The sequence below is a fragment of the Pangasianodon hypophthalmus genome, chromosome 25 (genome assembly GCF_027358585.1).
Source record: "Pangasianodon hypophthalmus isolate fPanHyp1 chromosome 25, fPanHyp1.pri, whole genome shotgun sequence".
In the NCBI taxonomy this organism is placed as follows: Eukaryota; Metazoa; Chordata; class Actinopteri; order Siluriformes; family Pangasiidae; genus Pangasianodon; species Pangasianodon hypophthalmus.
Window position 1 is genome coordinate 17253606 of NC_069734.1, and position 15591 is coordinate 17269196.

A 15591-nucleotide genomic window follows, 5' to 3' on the forward strand; every position below is an offset into this window, starting at 1 on the left:
ACTCTTTAAATGTGTTCTTTAATTTATAGTTCTTTCATTTTCATGAAGGGTGCCAATAATTTTGCTTACAGTTTTTATTTCCAACTGAATTTTTATTTACTCTTACATTTCTACACTTACATCTTTATTTTATTTTATTTTATTTACATAATTGAGTTGGTAAATTTTTTTGCACATGTACTGTTTTAAAGAATATTTCTACTACTATTATTATTATTATTATTATTGTTATTATTTATTTATTTATTTATTTATAATTATCATTTAATTTATTAACAGTTGTGGAGCAGGGCATGATGAATTACATATAAAAATATCCCGAGAGAGGTAGTGGCTATATATTATTCAGAATAACTTTAATCTGAGACAGTAAAAATATCTCATTTATGTGGTAAATACGTGTAAGGAAAATGAAGTGTTTAGGAAATCTCGCGATAATGTCGCCTGTCTATGCAGCTTATTTTACAATATCTCGCGAGATTTTGGAATGCAACATGGCATGCGCGTGACGCCATCGCGCAGACAGGGAGGGGGGAGGGGGCGTGGCTGTGAGAGCGAGAGGGGCGTGGTTGTGAGCGAGGGAGGGGCGTGGTTGTGAGAGCGCGAGGGGCGGGGCTGGGAGGGCTCGCGCTGCAGCGGCGGCGTTAGGGAAGGAGGAGGAAGCGGAGGATGGCGGAGCGACACCTCTGAAGGTAAAAAACACTTTTATATCCACAGAACCTGGCTCGCTGTTGTCGATTTACGAAACGTGTCGAACGTTAAAATGTCACGGGAACGCTGCTGTCGGTGACGCTGGCGAGCGACACGGCGCTCCTGTGCGGAGAAGCGGCTTTAAAACGCTCCTTTTGTTCAGCCCCGGAATGGCCGCTGTCTCTCTCTCTGTCTCTCTGTAGATGTGTGTACAGCTTGTGTATGTGTGTGTGAGGAGTTTTCTTTTACGCCTTTTTTATAGAGTGGAGAAATAACGCGTGCCCAACTGTGAATATTCGGAATAATCTGATCCCAAAAATGGTCGACCCGTTATCGGTTGTCAGTGGGGCTGATGACCGGATGACGGGTCGCCTGCTCCCCGCGTAGACCTCACCGCGGCCCGGATGCTGCACTCACGCGTCACCGCGGCTTGACATGAGGCCTTCATTTCGTAGCGTAGCTTAGCTTAGCATAGAGGCTCGGATTTTTATTTTACCTTAATCGACACCACAGATGAAATGTTGATTTTTATTTGCGCTTGTTTGAACTAAACAATAAATGATAAGACAGTTGTTATTTATCATTTTTATCTCGTTTGTCATCTAACACAAGCTAACATTAGCTTGCTAAGGTGTGTTCAAATATTATGGCTAATTTACTAACTTGCGGATTTGTTTAGCCAAACGATTTATTTAACTATGATCTATTAAGTATAATAGTTGTCTATTTGCACAGCGAATGTAATATTAAAATAATCCCGAATCGCTGTCACTGCAGTTAGCCACCGGGACGCTGGTGTATATATAAATAAAAAAAAAAAAAAATATATATATATATATATATATATATATATATATATATATATATTTTTTTTTTTTTCCCTTAACCCAATCGTATTTAGACAAATCCCGCCTCCTGAGCTCTGATTGGCTCCTATGATGCTGCCTCTTGCGCTCGGATTGGCTGATAATTTATTTTCACGCGCAGTCTGCCTGACAGACAGCCAATCAGTTAAGCGTTGGAGGCGGGATTTGTCGGAATGCGGGTTAGGAAAAGGGAAAAAAAAGAAAAAGACATACCAGCACGGACGGTTAATATTAATATTAATTAACACTAGCTAGATGAGTGAAGAAGAGAACAAAATGGCTCTTTTCTGCTTCACCACAGCGGTTGACATGTGCGTGTTTATTTTTTTTCCTCTCATATGACGTGGTGTGAAGGAGAAGTCACAAACTGGTCTCTTCCTGATTCCTCAGGAGATCTCAGTGCTCTCATGTGCCCTTTTCCAGAAACTTCTCTCAACTTATCTTCTCCCAGAAATGTTTACACCCTTTTTTAGGGAATTAAAAAAAACATTCTGTTGTATATCGTCAACCAGAATAGTGTTTACTGACGCAGCCGTCTTTCTCAAGCTGGTTTCTGGAGTCTGCAAGGTTTAGTGTTTTTTTTTTTTTTTCCCTGCTCTAACACACCTGGTTGAACTTTTCAGCTCTTTAGGAATTTCTTCACGAGGTTGAAATGGGCGTGTCAGAGCACGACAAAAACGTGTAGGGTGTCCAAGAACAAGACTTGAGTGTAAATCAGCCGCCTGTAATTATGATGTAAAGCTCAGTATTATGACTTAGAGGGAGTGACAGCGCGTGAGGGACGTTACAACCAACCAATCACACGCTTTTCCTTCGATTTACCTGCGAAGATTTTTTTAAATTCCCTTCCAGAATGCTTGTTGTGTCCCAGTGTTCTGCTAGAGAACCAATCAAATTCTAAACCTACCAAGATTCTGAAGCTCGTGGCCAGAAAAGTGTACACTAACATCTGAAGTTTGTAAGAGTTGCAAGAGAGACAGAAATGACATTTTCTTCACGCAAATACAGTCGATTGGCAAAGATGTGTTTTACTTCAGACTTTCACTTCTTACTTCTTTTGGTTTTGCACTGGTGTAGCTATCGAGGAACGTTTTTTTACGATACATGATGCATAATACGCATTGCGATGTATAAGTTTGCTGAGAAACTTCTTATTTATTGTAAAAATAAATTAACACAGGTTTAAAGGAGATAAATTAAAAATGTCTGTAATGTAATTAAAATGTGATAATTTAGTCTGGGAAAAAAAAAAATCAGTTTCCCAGTATCATGGTTTTAATCAACAATTTAAACACACAGGACAGTGGTGAAAATTGAAGGAAAAAATTATTAAGAAATCTTTGTACGAAAGTCTGTTTATGGCTCCCGATTGGTGCAGCAGAGAAGCGTTTGCCGCATCGTTCAGTCTTGCCCGATCGTGAATCCCGACGATGCCGCAGTCGTCCGTGGCCGGGGGTCTGTGAGAGCAAGATTGGTTGTGCTTTCTGAGTGGGAGGGGCATCCTCTCACTCCCCTGTCAATCACAGCAACACTGGTCAATCGTGGGTATCTGTGAGGTCGTGTATGAGGAAGAGGGCAGATAGCGCTTTCCACCGTGCCTTCACCCTCCTCAGCTGGTAGCTGCTGGATGATGAGAGAGACTAAATTTCAGTCTGTTTGCACGTCCTTGTATGTATACAGAAGAAGAAAAAAAGACACTCGTAGATTGTTCATGTTTCGTATGATATTTTTGAGAATGATGTTTTCATAAAATCTCGTAGACTGTCAGTATTTATCACCTTGTAGTTGTACGCTGAAAGAGAGAACGACTGTGAGGAAATGAAATGAAAAAGAGCCGTAACTAGCGCCACAGTGTGTAGCGCTGCTTTTAATTGTTGCCAGCAACGTCAGGTTTAATAGTACGGTAAAGTTAGGAACGTGCTCGGAGCATGAGCAGAGATATCAGCTTAGGGTTTTTGGGGAGCTGCAGCTGGACACAAAAACGATGAGAACCACCGGAGAAAGAAACGTGATGGTATAAAAAAAATTAGACGGTATTAGATGGAAATATATTTTGAATATGAAAAAGTTTGTGATGAGGTGCTGTCTGATCATCCACTGTGACCGCGATGGCTCAGAAAAGCAGCAGGTCTCGTGGGGTGTTTCCAGAGTGGTCCAAGGAAGGACAACCGGTGAACCAGCGACGGGGTCATGGGTGCACCCGAGGGGAGTGAAGGCTAGTCCGTCTGGTCCAATCCCACAGAAGAGCTACCGTAGCATAAACTTCTGAAAATGTCATTGCTGGTTATGATAGAAAGGAGTCAGAACACACAGTGCGTCGCAGCTTGCTGTGTTTGGGGCTGCAGACCATGCTGACCCTGTCCACTGCTGAATGTGCCTACAGAGGCAGTGTGATGCTCTGGGCAATGTTCTGCTGGGAAACTTTGGGATTCATGTGGATGTTATTTGACACGTACCACCTACCTAAACATTGTTGCAGACCAGGTACACCCCTTCATGGCGGCGGTGTTCCCTAATGGCAGTGGCCTCTTTCAGCAGGATAATGCTCCCTGCCACACTGCAGAAATTGTTCAGGAATGGTTTGAGGAACATGACAGAGAGTTCAGGGTGTTGACTTGACCTGAACAGTCTGATTGAGCTTCTGTGGGACGTGCTGGACAAACAGGTCCGATCCACAGAGGCCCCACCTCACAACTTACAGGACTTAAAGGATCTGCTGCTCACGTCTTGGTGTCAGATACCACAGCACACCTCAGACTTATGTTCTCACAGTCTGCTGTTTTTTTTCGCAGTTTTTTGTTTTTGAGATCACAGCATTTTTTTCCCCACATTTTACTAGCTGACATCAGTGTTTTTAGCTGTTCATGTGTGTGTGTGTGTGTGTTTCAGATCTCAGGGCCTTCTTCCCCTAATGACGTTAACGTGTGTACGATCTGTCTCTCTCTCTCATACTCACACACACACACACAGAGACTTGAGTCACTTTGTTGGTATGTGTGTGTAATAGAGTTTCAGAGGTGCCAATATTTCTGAGTACGACCAAAATATCGTATCACGATACTTTTCAATACTTTACGACATTTCTGTATAAAACCTGCTTCCATAAAAAAGCTGTGATGTCGCGCAGTGACGTGTGTGTGTGTGTGTGTGTGTGTGTGTGTGAGAGTTGGATATTACAGTGTATGATATAACAAGCGTGTCACATCACACACTCTTCTCACATACGAGTCATATTATATTGTTGGACGTGAAATAGGGTTGTCGAGCGGCCGGCCGTTACATCACAACTAAAACCACATCGTGCGTGCGTGTGTGTGCGTGCGTGCGCGTGTGTGTGTGTGTGTGTGTGTGTGTAAAAATGGTTCAGACTGAGATGTGCTTCATCACCACCACCTTCCTGCTACATCTGCAACTTCACTGCAACATGCTGTGGTTTCTTAGCTTTCTGTCTCTGTGTGTCACTGTGTCTTATATATCGTCTTTTTCTGTCTCTCTCTTTGTCTCTTTCTGTATTCTGTCTCTCTCTGTATTCTTTCTCTCTCTTTGTCCCCCTATATCTGTCTCTTTGCATGTCTTTCGTTCTGTTTCTCTCCTTATGTCTCTCTCGCTCTCCCCCATTTCTCATTTCTGTCTTTCTCTGTCTCGCTCTCGCTTGTATCTCTCTTTATATCTCTCTTTCTTTCTCTGTCTTCTGTATTCTGTCTCTCTCTCTGTATTCTTTCTCTCTCTTTGTCCCCCTGTATTCTGTCTCTCTGTCTCTCTCTCTGTATTCTTTCTCTCTCTTTGTCCCCCTGTATTCTGTCTCTCTGTCTCTCTCTCTGTATTCTGTCTCTCTCTTTGTCCCCCTGTATCGGTCTCTTTGCATGTTCTTCGTACTGTTTCTCTCTCTCCCTCCCTCGCCCCATTTTTCATTTCGGTCTTTCTGCCTCACTCTCTCTGTGTCACGCTGTCTTTCACTCGTGTCTCTCTTTTTATATCTCTCTGTCTTTCTCTGTCTTGTCTCTCTGTCAGTCTTTCTGTCTCTCACTCTGTCTCCCTCTCTCGTGCTGTCTCTCTGTCTGTCTGTCTGTCTGTCTCCCCCCTCAGTCTCTCTCTCTCTCTCTCTCTCTCCCTCTCCAGATAAGGTCAGGATGAGTGTGTGTTGCGTTGTGGTTAGCTCACCGTTCAGGACTGATTCTCAGAAATGTGTCACGCCAGGCCTGTTTTAAGAATCCTGAGGAGAGGAATGTGTGTGTGTGTGTGTGTGTGTGTGTGTGTGTGTGTGTGTGTGTGTTTTCTCTCGTCAGAGATGCAGGATAAGGAGCGAGTTATGCAGTTTGACCCCTGCACTGGTCTCCAGGCTTCGCCCACCCCACAGACACACACACACACACACACACACACACACACACACACACACACACAGATGACACCTCAGCGCTCTCTCTCTCTCTCTCTCTCTCTCTCTCTCTCTCTCTCTCTCTCTCTCTCTCTCTCTCGGTTTCACTTCACTCTTTTCTCTCAGTCTCTTTGAGGAAATTTCGTTCCTCATATACACAGCCTGCTCTCTCAGGACACTAACATGTCATCATGTTAGTGTTAATTCGGATAATTATATGAAATTAATTAACTTATTTAACAAGCAATAAATTGAAATGAACTGAATTTAAGCAGAAGCTGTTTACGCTTAAACCGGAACAGAGAAACACAGCGGAATGTATTTAAAACACTGCGAGTGTGTTCGTGTACATTTAGATGTTGTGGCGTTATTGTCTTGTAACCATGGAAACATCACGTGTCCACCTGCGAATTTCACACAAACATGAAGATGGTGAGTATCAGACGCAAAACCGACCGCTAGCGACCGTTGTAGCGACACAAAAAACTCTCGCCTGTCGGACGGAGTTACGGGACGATTCTCTCGGAGATCTTACCGCATCCTTCAGCTTTGCCCAAAATCTGGGTGGTGTGATGAAGCGGAGTTACTGTTCCCATCACGACGCTGATTAGTTTTCCATAACAGCACATCCTGAAGTGGTGTATTCCTCTTATAACACAGTTACAGTTTCACAGCGTATTAGAACATTAATATAGAGCTACACTGCTGTAAAATAAAATTCAGGAGACATAACTGTGTTTCAGGATTGTTTCCATTGTTACATTTTGCTAGTGTGTGTGTGTGTGTGTGTGTGTGTGTGTGTGTGTGTGTGTGTAAAACCTGGCAGTGAGCGAAACACAGTGCTACAGTGATACTGTCGTGAGCCAGGATAAATATTTTGGCTCTTATTGTATGAAAATTTAATAAGTGTTAGTGCATGAATTGTTCCTGGTACTTTGTCTAAATCAGCCTCTCTGCGCTCTCGGCTAACTGTGCGAGGCTGATTTATCCCGGCTCTTATTCACGCGTACACAAGATGGCCGCCGCTCGTATCTTGGGGTCATTTGGCGCATCCCTTGTGCACGTCTTCAGAAATTAACGCTACACTTCTGTGTGGTACGATACCACTGTAAACGGTAGAGGCAGTGTAGCATCACGTGTCACTGTGTCCGCAGACGAATAAACACACGTACGTCGTGTCTCAAATCACATACTTGCGTAGTACTCCAGAGAAGTATTGAGTATTAACGCTATTACAGTTAGTGTTTAAACCTCTTAAACATAGCGAATGGTCTGTTACGAGTACTAGGCTGCTGAATCTTCTAGATTAGTAAATATTTTTGAATTTACAGTAAGGGTTTTTGATTTCAGACGCAGCTCATGACAACAATCACGACGGCAGCATAACATTTGAAAGAGAAACGTCGCTGTGTGTGAAATCGTTAAACGTTACAGTTTGTTTGGAAAGCTGATGGACAGATGTTTCCGCTCTCGTCTAGTGGACGACGCTTTTAATCCCTTCAGATGTACGTAAGATACGCAGGGGAGCGTGTGAACGATGTCGCAGCCGTACACGTGTGAAAGTGAAGTGCATGTGCGCCTTAAAGCGTCAGTGTAGTTTATAGCGTCTAACGCTGTGCAGAATGTTCGCATTGCTTCAGGTTATGTCGAAACCGTGAGAGCGACGCCCCTGACTCCACCGCCCAGAAATTCACTTATTTGGATTCGCTTATTTTCACCGTCGATCTGTCAGAATGAGTAAATCACCCGTCGCTGCTGAACGCAGGACGCGACTTGTCTTCGAGCACGCTGCCATCACGCCTCCTGACTCGGCAGCAGAAACTCTCCGAGAGTCGAGGCAGTGCTGATCAGCCTTCAGCCTGGCTCGTATTGTGGATGTTCCACAACATTGAGTGTAACCATAAACGGATAAAAAGTACGCCACGTCATTCTTTAATAAATAAAAATTTGCAATCTTTGAAAGTTTTCCGTGGTATAAGGAATAAAACTCAGCAGCTGACAGTCGAGTGTCTCTAGTCGTAGTTTCATCTTGGAGAGAGTTTTAGGACGAATCGCTACTTACTTGCAACACACACACACACACACACACACACACATGGTTAATAGCCATGCACACACTGCGTTACCGCTTTATTTAAAAGGCGATGGATCTTTTAGCTATAAAGGTCTCCTGACCTGCAGGGAGTCCCGGCTTTGAAGAGCGCTCGCAAAGATTATTCTCGGCGGCATTAACCTTTCCGATGCTCTGATCTGAGCTTGGACCGACAACTCACGCTGTCTCTCTCTCTCTCTCTTTCTCTCTTTCTCTCTCTCTCTCTCTCTCACACACACACACACACACACACACACAGAGGAATGAGAAGCGTACAACGAAAGCTGTCTCTGACTTTTTATGATCACGCTTTTATACACACGGAGTCGTTGTCTAAGGAGTCCATAAATTCATAGTTGTATAAACACGCAGCTGCAGTGGCTCAGGCTCGTGTACACACAGACACACAGGCACCACACACGGAGGTTCAGGTCTGCAGGCAAAAGTGTTCTCGACACACCGCCAGCGTCCTACTAATGCCGCTTCGGACATCTGGAGAGGATCTGATTCACGCCCTGCTTAGCTAGGAGCTTATTAGCGGAAATCAACACGCCCCGACGTCGACCTGTTCAATTCCAAACGCTTTTCAGATGCACTTTAAAAAGGAAGTTAATAAATATCTCGTGGAAATCAGAATTAAGAATTTAACCAAAGTGTCATATTAACTACTCAAAGATATCAGGCGTGTTTATTAACGAGTGCTTTTGTTTTTTTTTTACAGCTCAGCGTGAAAGATGCGACCTCTGCAGACCCCTTTGTCTCGCCCTGTTCTGATCCAGTCGAGGGAGTTTCTACAGTTGAGACAAGCATGAGGCTCCTCGCCTCCTCGTTCATCGCCCGGCTCCGTCGCGCTCCTCTCTCCCTCACGGAGTGTTAATGGACGCAGGAGCGCTCGGGTGTCGCCGTCCATCATCACACGCACGCACACTTCCACACGTGCACCGGTATGTACGGACGCACTGAGGTATAGCAGCGACTGTAAAGCTTTTTATTTGAGTTGTGAACGAGAGGAGCGAAGAAGGGAGAGAGAAAGAGACTAAGGGTCTCATGCTCCGTCAGGCCAAAGTGCTTTCACCATGAGCAGCGCTTTAGGCAAAGACAAAGACTGCAAAGAAAAGGAGGCCAAAGCGCTCACGGGGAAGGAGCGCGACAAGGAGCCCAAGGCGCCCGCCAGCCTCGGGAAGGAGGGCAAGGAACCCAAAACCAAAGGGAAAGACGCCAAAGATGGGAAGAAGGACGCGAGCGGCGCGCCGCCTGCTGTCGCTTTCTCCGTGGACAACACGATAAAGCGGCCGAACCCGGCGACGGGCACGCGCAAGAAGTCCAGCAACGCCGAGGTGGCCAAGGAGCTGGTCAAATGCCGCGATGAGAACTCGACACGCCTGGACCTGTCCAAGCGCTCCATCCATCTGCTCCCGTCATCCATCAAGGAGCTGACGCTGCTCACCGAGCTCTACCTGTACAGCAACAAGCTGCAGAGCCTCCCGGCCGAGCTGGGCTGCCTCTCGGGCCTGGTGACGCTGGCCCTGAGTGAGAACTCGCTCACCAGCCTGCCGGACTCGCTGGACAACCTAAAGAGGCTGCGCATGCTCGACCTGCGGCACAACAAGCTGCGGGAGATCCCGGCCGTGGTGTACCGCCTCACGTCTCTCACCACACTCTACCTGCGCTTCAACCGCATCACCGCCGTGGAGAAGGACATCCGCAACCTGAGCAAGCTCACCATGCTGAGCATCCGCGAGAACAAGATCAAACAGCTGCCCGCCGAGATCGGTGAGTAAATCCGTAAAAAGCCTGACGTGTGTGTGTGTGTGTGTGTGTGTGTTGGCTCAAAGCTCTGTGCTAGTATCCGAAACCACTTGTGAACAACCTTAAACACGTCTGCTAACCCTTTAACTGCCCCTGTCCCCAGCTTCCTTTCACCTTACTGATAAACCTGTGAAAAATGCGTGAATATAATAATAATAATAATAATAATAATAATAATAATAAACCTCTTTCCCAGTACAGTCCTTAGGCTCCTCCAGAAGGTTTGCATTTGAAGACGTGTCAATCAGTTGGACCTTTGCATTTTAACGTACATTGCTACTCAAAAATACACTGAAAGAACACTCCTGCCAATAAATACGTCAGATTAGCCAATCAGCATATAAATATCGAATGATTGACAGTTCCCCAATATTAACAATACTCCCCTGGAAGCTCCGCCCCCTTCCCCTCAATCTCCCATGAGTCTCGTCTCCTCTCGATTTTCCTTACAGGACCCTCACTTTGAGAATGTTCTGAGTCTGTGAATGTGAAACACAAGACAATGTACGTGTGACTGAAATGATCTGACTGTAAAGTTAAAGTCTATGTGTATTATTATGCCACTGAAATATCTGGGCTGAAAAGAGTCAAAAATAAGGCTGAAAGAGAGAAAGAACTCAAAAACAGGCCTGTGAGGAAGTTTCTGATTCAGGAATGGATCGTTTCAGTGCTGAAGTTTATGTTCTGTATGTCGGCACACCACATTTAACTCGCTTGGCTGATGAGTTGTAACACGTACACAAGCTTACACAACTATGCAAACTGCCAAGAATCAGTAAATATACTGTATGCATTCGATTATCTCATGCACTTGTGTGCTCCTTCTCTCTCTCTCTCTCTCTCTCGCTCTCTCTCTCTCGCTCTACAGGAGAGCTGTGTAACCTGATCACTCTGGACGTGGCCCACAATCAGCTGGAGCACCTTCCTAAAGAGATCGGCAACTGCACGCAGATCACCAACCTGGACCTACAGCACAACGAGCTCCTGGACCTCCCCGAGACTATCGGTGCTCACAGAAACACACACCTTCACTCCACTCCTCACTCCACTCCTCACTCCGCTCCTCACTCCACTCCTCACTCTTCACTCCGCTCCTCACTCCGCTCCTCACTCCACTCATCACTCCGCTCCTCACTCCGCTCCTCACTCCGCTCCTCACTCCACTCTTCACTCTTCACTCCACTCTTCACTCTTCACTCATCACTCCACTCACTCCACTCTTCACTCCGCTCCTCACTCCACTCCTCACTCTTCACTCCACTCCTCACTCTTCACTCCACTCCTCACTCCACTCTTCACTCTTCACTCCACTCTTCACTCTTCACTCCACTCTTCACTCTTCACTCATCACTCCACTCACTCCACTCTTCACTCCGCTCCTCACTCCACTCCTCACTCTTCACTCCACTCCTCACTCCGCTCCTCACTCCACTCCTCACTCTTCACTCCACTCTTCACTCCACTCCTCACTCCGCTCCTCACTCCACTCCTCACTCTTCACTCCACTCTTCACTCCACTCTTCACTCCGCTCATCACTCCACTCTTCACTCCACTCATCACTCCTCACTCTTCACTCCACTCTTCACTCCACTCCTCACTCATCACTCCACTCCTTACTCCGCTCATCACTCCACTCCTCACTCCACTCCTCACTCCACTCCTCACTCATCACTCCACTCATCACTCCACTCATCACTCCGTCTCCTTTACTGACTGTAACACCTTATTACTAGTTTTTAAACCTCCTGATGGTTTAGCATCTTCATACATCTCTGATAAACAGTGTTCCAGATCGTGTTTTAGGATCGTTCTCAATGTTCCACCAAACCTGAAAAGAGAGATGAAGCAGCTTTTTATTTTTGTTCACCAAAGACGTGGAACACAAACGTTAAACCGTTAAGTTCATCAGAATCCAGCTATCTCGGATTAAAAAAAAAAATCACTTTCAGCTTTTAACTAGCTTTTATTATTTCACTTCCTTTCACATCACCTTTATTTTATTTTAATTATCATAGTTTTATTTACTTCTTAAGCTTTTCATTATTTAAAAAAAATAGTCTTATTATTTTTTAATTTTTTTTTAATATTGTTATTGGTCTCTTCTTTCCGTCAATGCTATTATTTATTGCTTTATTTTTTTTTTTCTTCATTTTTACATCACACTGTAAAGCACCTTGTGGTTAAACCGTATGAAAGGTTTTATATACGTAAAGTTTCTTCTAACACTTTTTTTGTTTGTTTGTTGTTACTGTTGCAGGTAATCTGTCGAGTATAAACCGTCTGGGGCTGCGGTACAACAGGCTGTCGGCGATCCCCCGGTCGTTAGCGAAGTGTCGGGAGCTGGAAGAGTTAAACCTCGAGAACAACAACATCTCCGTGCTGCCTGAGGTGAGAGCACTGTACTTCTCTCCTCTCCTCCCCTCCTCTGTAACACTAGCTACGTTTCCACTGAAAAAACCATTGGTTTAATAAATAATAAATTGTAACCACTGGCAAACTGCTGTAGCGTAAGAGGAATAAAACACTTTATTCATTGGAAGATGTAGGAAATTAAACAGCTTTAGGGTGATAGTAACTCCATCCTGTAATGATTGTTTTCCTTTGACAGCGTGTCCCCGAGTGTTTCATAAATTACGTCACGTATTTATATACAGATAGCAAAAACTGGAACGTTGCCTGTTAGCATGATGCCATGGTAGACCTACCTTACAAATCAGCATGACATCATGCTAGAGGTTTTTTTTTTTGGTTGCCGTGATCCCGTGCGTTACGTTACACAAACACAACAACCTACTGATCTTCATCGAACACCGATCTGTTGCGAAACAAACTGTCTGTCCAAACTGACAGCAGCCACATGACAGACGGTGAGCATCACGTCACTCTTTAATCTCCTTACTCTTAAAGCCCTGACGCAGTGAGCCGGTGCTGACCGGCTCCATCGGCTTACCTGATGCTCATGTGATCGCTCAGGGGTCATGTAGCTGGAAACATCCTCAAGGTTACATTGCAAAAACAGGTCCATTGACATTACTGCAAGGGTTGCGCAGCCTTCGTTACTCCGCTGTGTATATGTATATGTATATGTGAAATAAATAAACTAATTAGTCACTTACTGTTTATGTGCAAAATTATCATACTATGTGGTCACTGCTGGCTAGTTATGCTAGTTATGCTATGCTAAAGTGGTTCTGTGGCTGTCATGGCTTGTGCACAGGGTCTGCTCTCGAGCCTGGTGAACCTGACGAGTCTGACGCTGGCACGCAACTGTTTTCAGTCGTACCCTGTGGGCGGCCCGTCGCAGTTCTCCACCATCTACTCGCTGAACATGGAGCACAACCGCATCAACAAGATCCCCTTCGGCATCTTCTCACGCGCCAAAGTCCTCAGCAAGCTCAACATGAAGGTGAGGAGATACGAATTCCTTCAGTCATGTAGCTAGAAATGATCTTAGCTATGTCTGGACGCAATGTAATCATGGAGCGTAGATAACTTTATACACGCTGTGTTTTCCTCCACACACCACATGGCAGAATGTCACAGTGAAGGTGTGTGAGGTGGCGTGAAGAATTTATTATTCCTCTTCTCATAGCTGTTCTTTATATATGAAAGACTTGTTCAGGAAAACAGCATCTTTTTATTAGCATTTGTCCATCAGGTTCATTTTGTGATACAGTAGAGGGATAATATAGTGACAGTATAGCAGAATGATGGAGAGAAGATGTGAATTTTTTTTTTTTTTTCCATCTGTCTTTTATTAAAGGAGCTTTTTCACCCACGTCAAGCATTCTTTATTTATTTATTTATTTTTTTAGATAAAGGAAACTGACATATTAGACATTTCTTCCCACACTCGGGAACAGGAAAGCCTTGTGGTGATTAAATACGCTTCTTTTTGCTTTTCGTGTTCTTTATTAGGACAACCAGCTGACGTCGCTGCCGCTGGACTTCGGGACATGGACCAGCATGGTGGAGCTGAACCTGGCCACCAACCAGCTGACTAAGATCCCCGAGGATATCTGCGGCCTCGCTTCCCTCGAGGTATACACAGCAGTTTCGGTGCCTTAAAGACCGTTATATCGGAATTGATATCCGACTTTCCATGACGTATATAATTCGGTGTGTTCAGTTACATGTTGCTGTAATGAGCATGTCCTGTTTCAAAGTTGAGATGTACGGAGAGAGTGATATCAAAATAACACAGATATCAAATTCTCTAGAAAAGCCCAGGATAAAACTTTACTGAAAGACATTAGTTAATGATGATGAGCTACAGCATAATCAATCACTGAGTGTCTCTGTTTTAAGAAGTTAAGCTCAGAAAGTGAATAGATCTGGTTAATGGGTTAGTATTGGTAATTACTATAACAGTGTTTAAGTTAATTGGGTTAGTAGGAACTGAGTATTACAGCTGTATTTATGTGTATTTCCTTGATTGTGGATAATCAGACATGAAGGCTCACTGCTCGTTATTGCTCCCTCCAGGTCCTCATATTGTCCAATAACCTACTGAAGAAGTTACCTCACGGGATCGGGAACTTGCGGAAGCTGCGTGAGCTCGACCTGGAGGAGAACAAGCTGGAGTCGCTCCCGAACGAGATCGCCTACCTGAAAGACCTACAGGTAAAACACACAGCTGCTCTCCTTCTGCGTCCTGCTTCTTAATCACATTCGGGTGAAACGTGACCAGCGTCTCAGCAGCACTGTGTGTCAAATTAATGATCGTCATTAAGGGAATAAAAACACACAGAGGGAGTATTTGGAAAGTTTATTAGTTCGCAAACAAACATATTTAGGCGCGTATGCACATCTGGCACACATCTCTGGCTTTTATAGGATTACAGGTGTAGCAATTAAAGGAACATTTTAAGTAATACTAATGCAAATAAAGCACAAAAACATCTCATTTCCATTTACAAACATATGTACAAAAAAAATTAGAGAAATGTGCAAAAAATCTTTTATTTTTTTATTTGCAGAAACTCGTGTTGACCAATAATCAGCTGACGACATTGCCGAGAGGGATCGGTCACCTGACCAACCTGACTCACCTGGGACTGGGAGAGAACCTCCTGCAGCACCTGCCCGAGGAGATCGGTGTGTACACACACACACACACACACACACACACACACACACACACACACCACACGTGCGCCTTTGCACATCACCTGACATTTTTCTTGTTCCTTATTTTGCAGGGCTTTTTTTTTTTTTTTTTTACACGTTGAGTTCAACGCTGAGATTTTACTGTTTTTTTTTCTTGGAATGTTCTTTGTGGTGGTGGCTCAGTGGTTAAGGCGCTGGGTTACTGATCAAAAGGTCAGGGGTTCGAGCCCCAGCTTGTTTTCTAGCAAGCTGGAATATGCAGAAACTTTAGGGCCGTGGAGGCTCAATGCTTAAGGTGCCGGGTTACGGGAGCCGGGGGTTCGAGCCCAGCACCGCCCAGCTGCCACCCTCTCTGCTCCAGGCTCCATTTGCGTGTGACAAATAAAGGCTTCTTCTTCTTTATACATGACTCAGTACATACAAATACGTACCTGTATGAGCACTTGGAGGCTGATCTTCTATCCCTTCTATACATCAACATTTACGCCCTTATCCAGAGCGACTTAACAATTATCTCATTTATACAACTGAGCAGTTAACTGAGCAGGCCTTGCTTGGTGACACTGGGATTTGAACTCTCAACCTTCCGATCAGAAGTCTAACGTCTTACCCACTGAGCTACCACTTCCACATACTTCCTTCATGC

General features: G+C 44.6%; 1 protein-coding gene across 1 annotated transcript in view; it reads left to right on the forward strand.

The window, feature by feature from the left end:
- The first annotated feature begins 598 nt into the window (after positions 1–598).
- shoc2 (SHOC2 leucine rich repeat scaffold protein) overlaps positions 599–15591 on the forward strand; it is an 18667-nt gene continuing 3674 nt past the window's right edge. The window contains exons 1-8 of the mRNA XM_026948025.3: positions 599–692; positions 8748–9799; positions 10704–10841; positions 12094–12224; positions 13054–13242; positions 13755–13877; positions 14322–14459; positions 14816–14933. Coding sequence (XP_026803826.1) covers positions 9103–9799; positions 10704–10841; positions 12094–12224; positions 13054–13242; positions 13755–13877; positions 14322–14459; positions 14816–14933 — 1534 coding nt within the window. The 5' untranslated portion in view covers positions 599–692; positions 8748–9102. The remainder of the gene's footprint in view (positions 693–8747; positions 9800–10703; positions 10842–12093; positions 12225–13053; positions 13243–13754; positions 13878–14321; positions 14460–14815; positions 14934–15591) is intronic.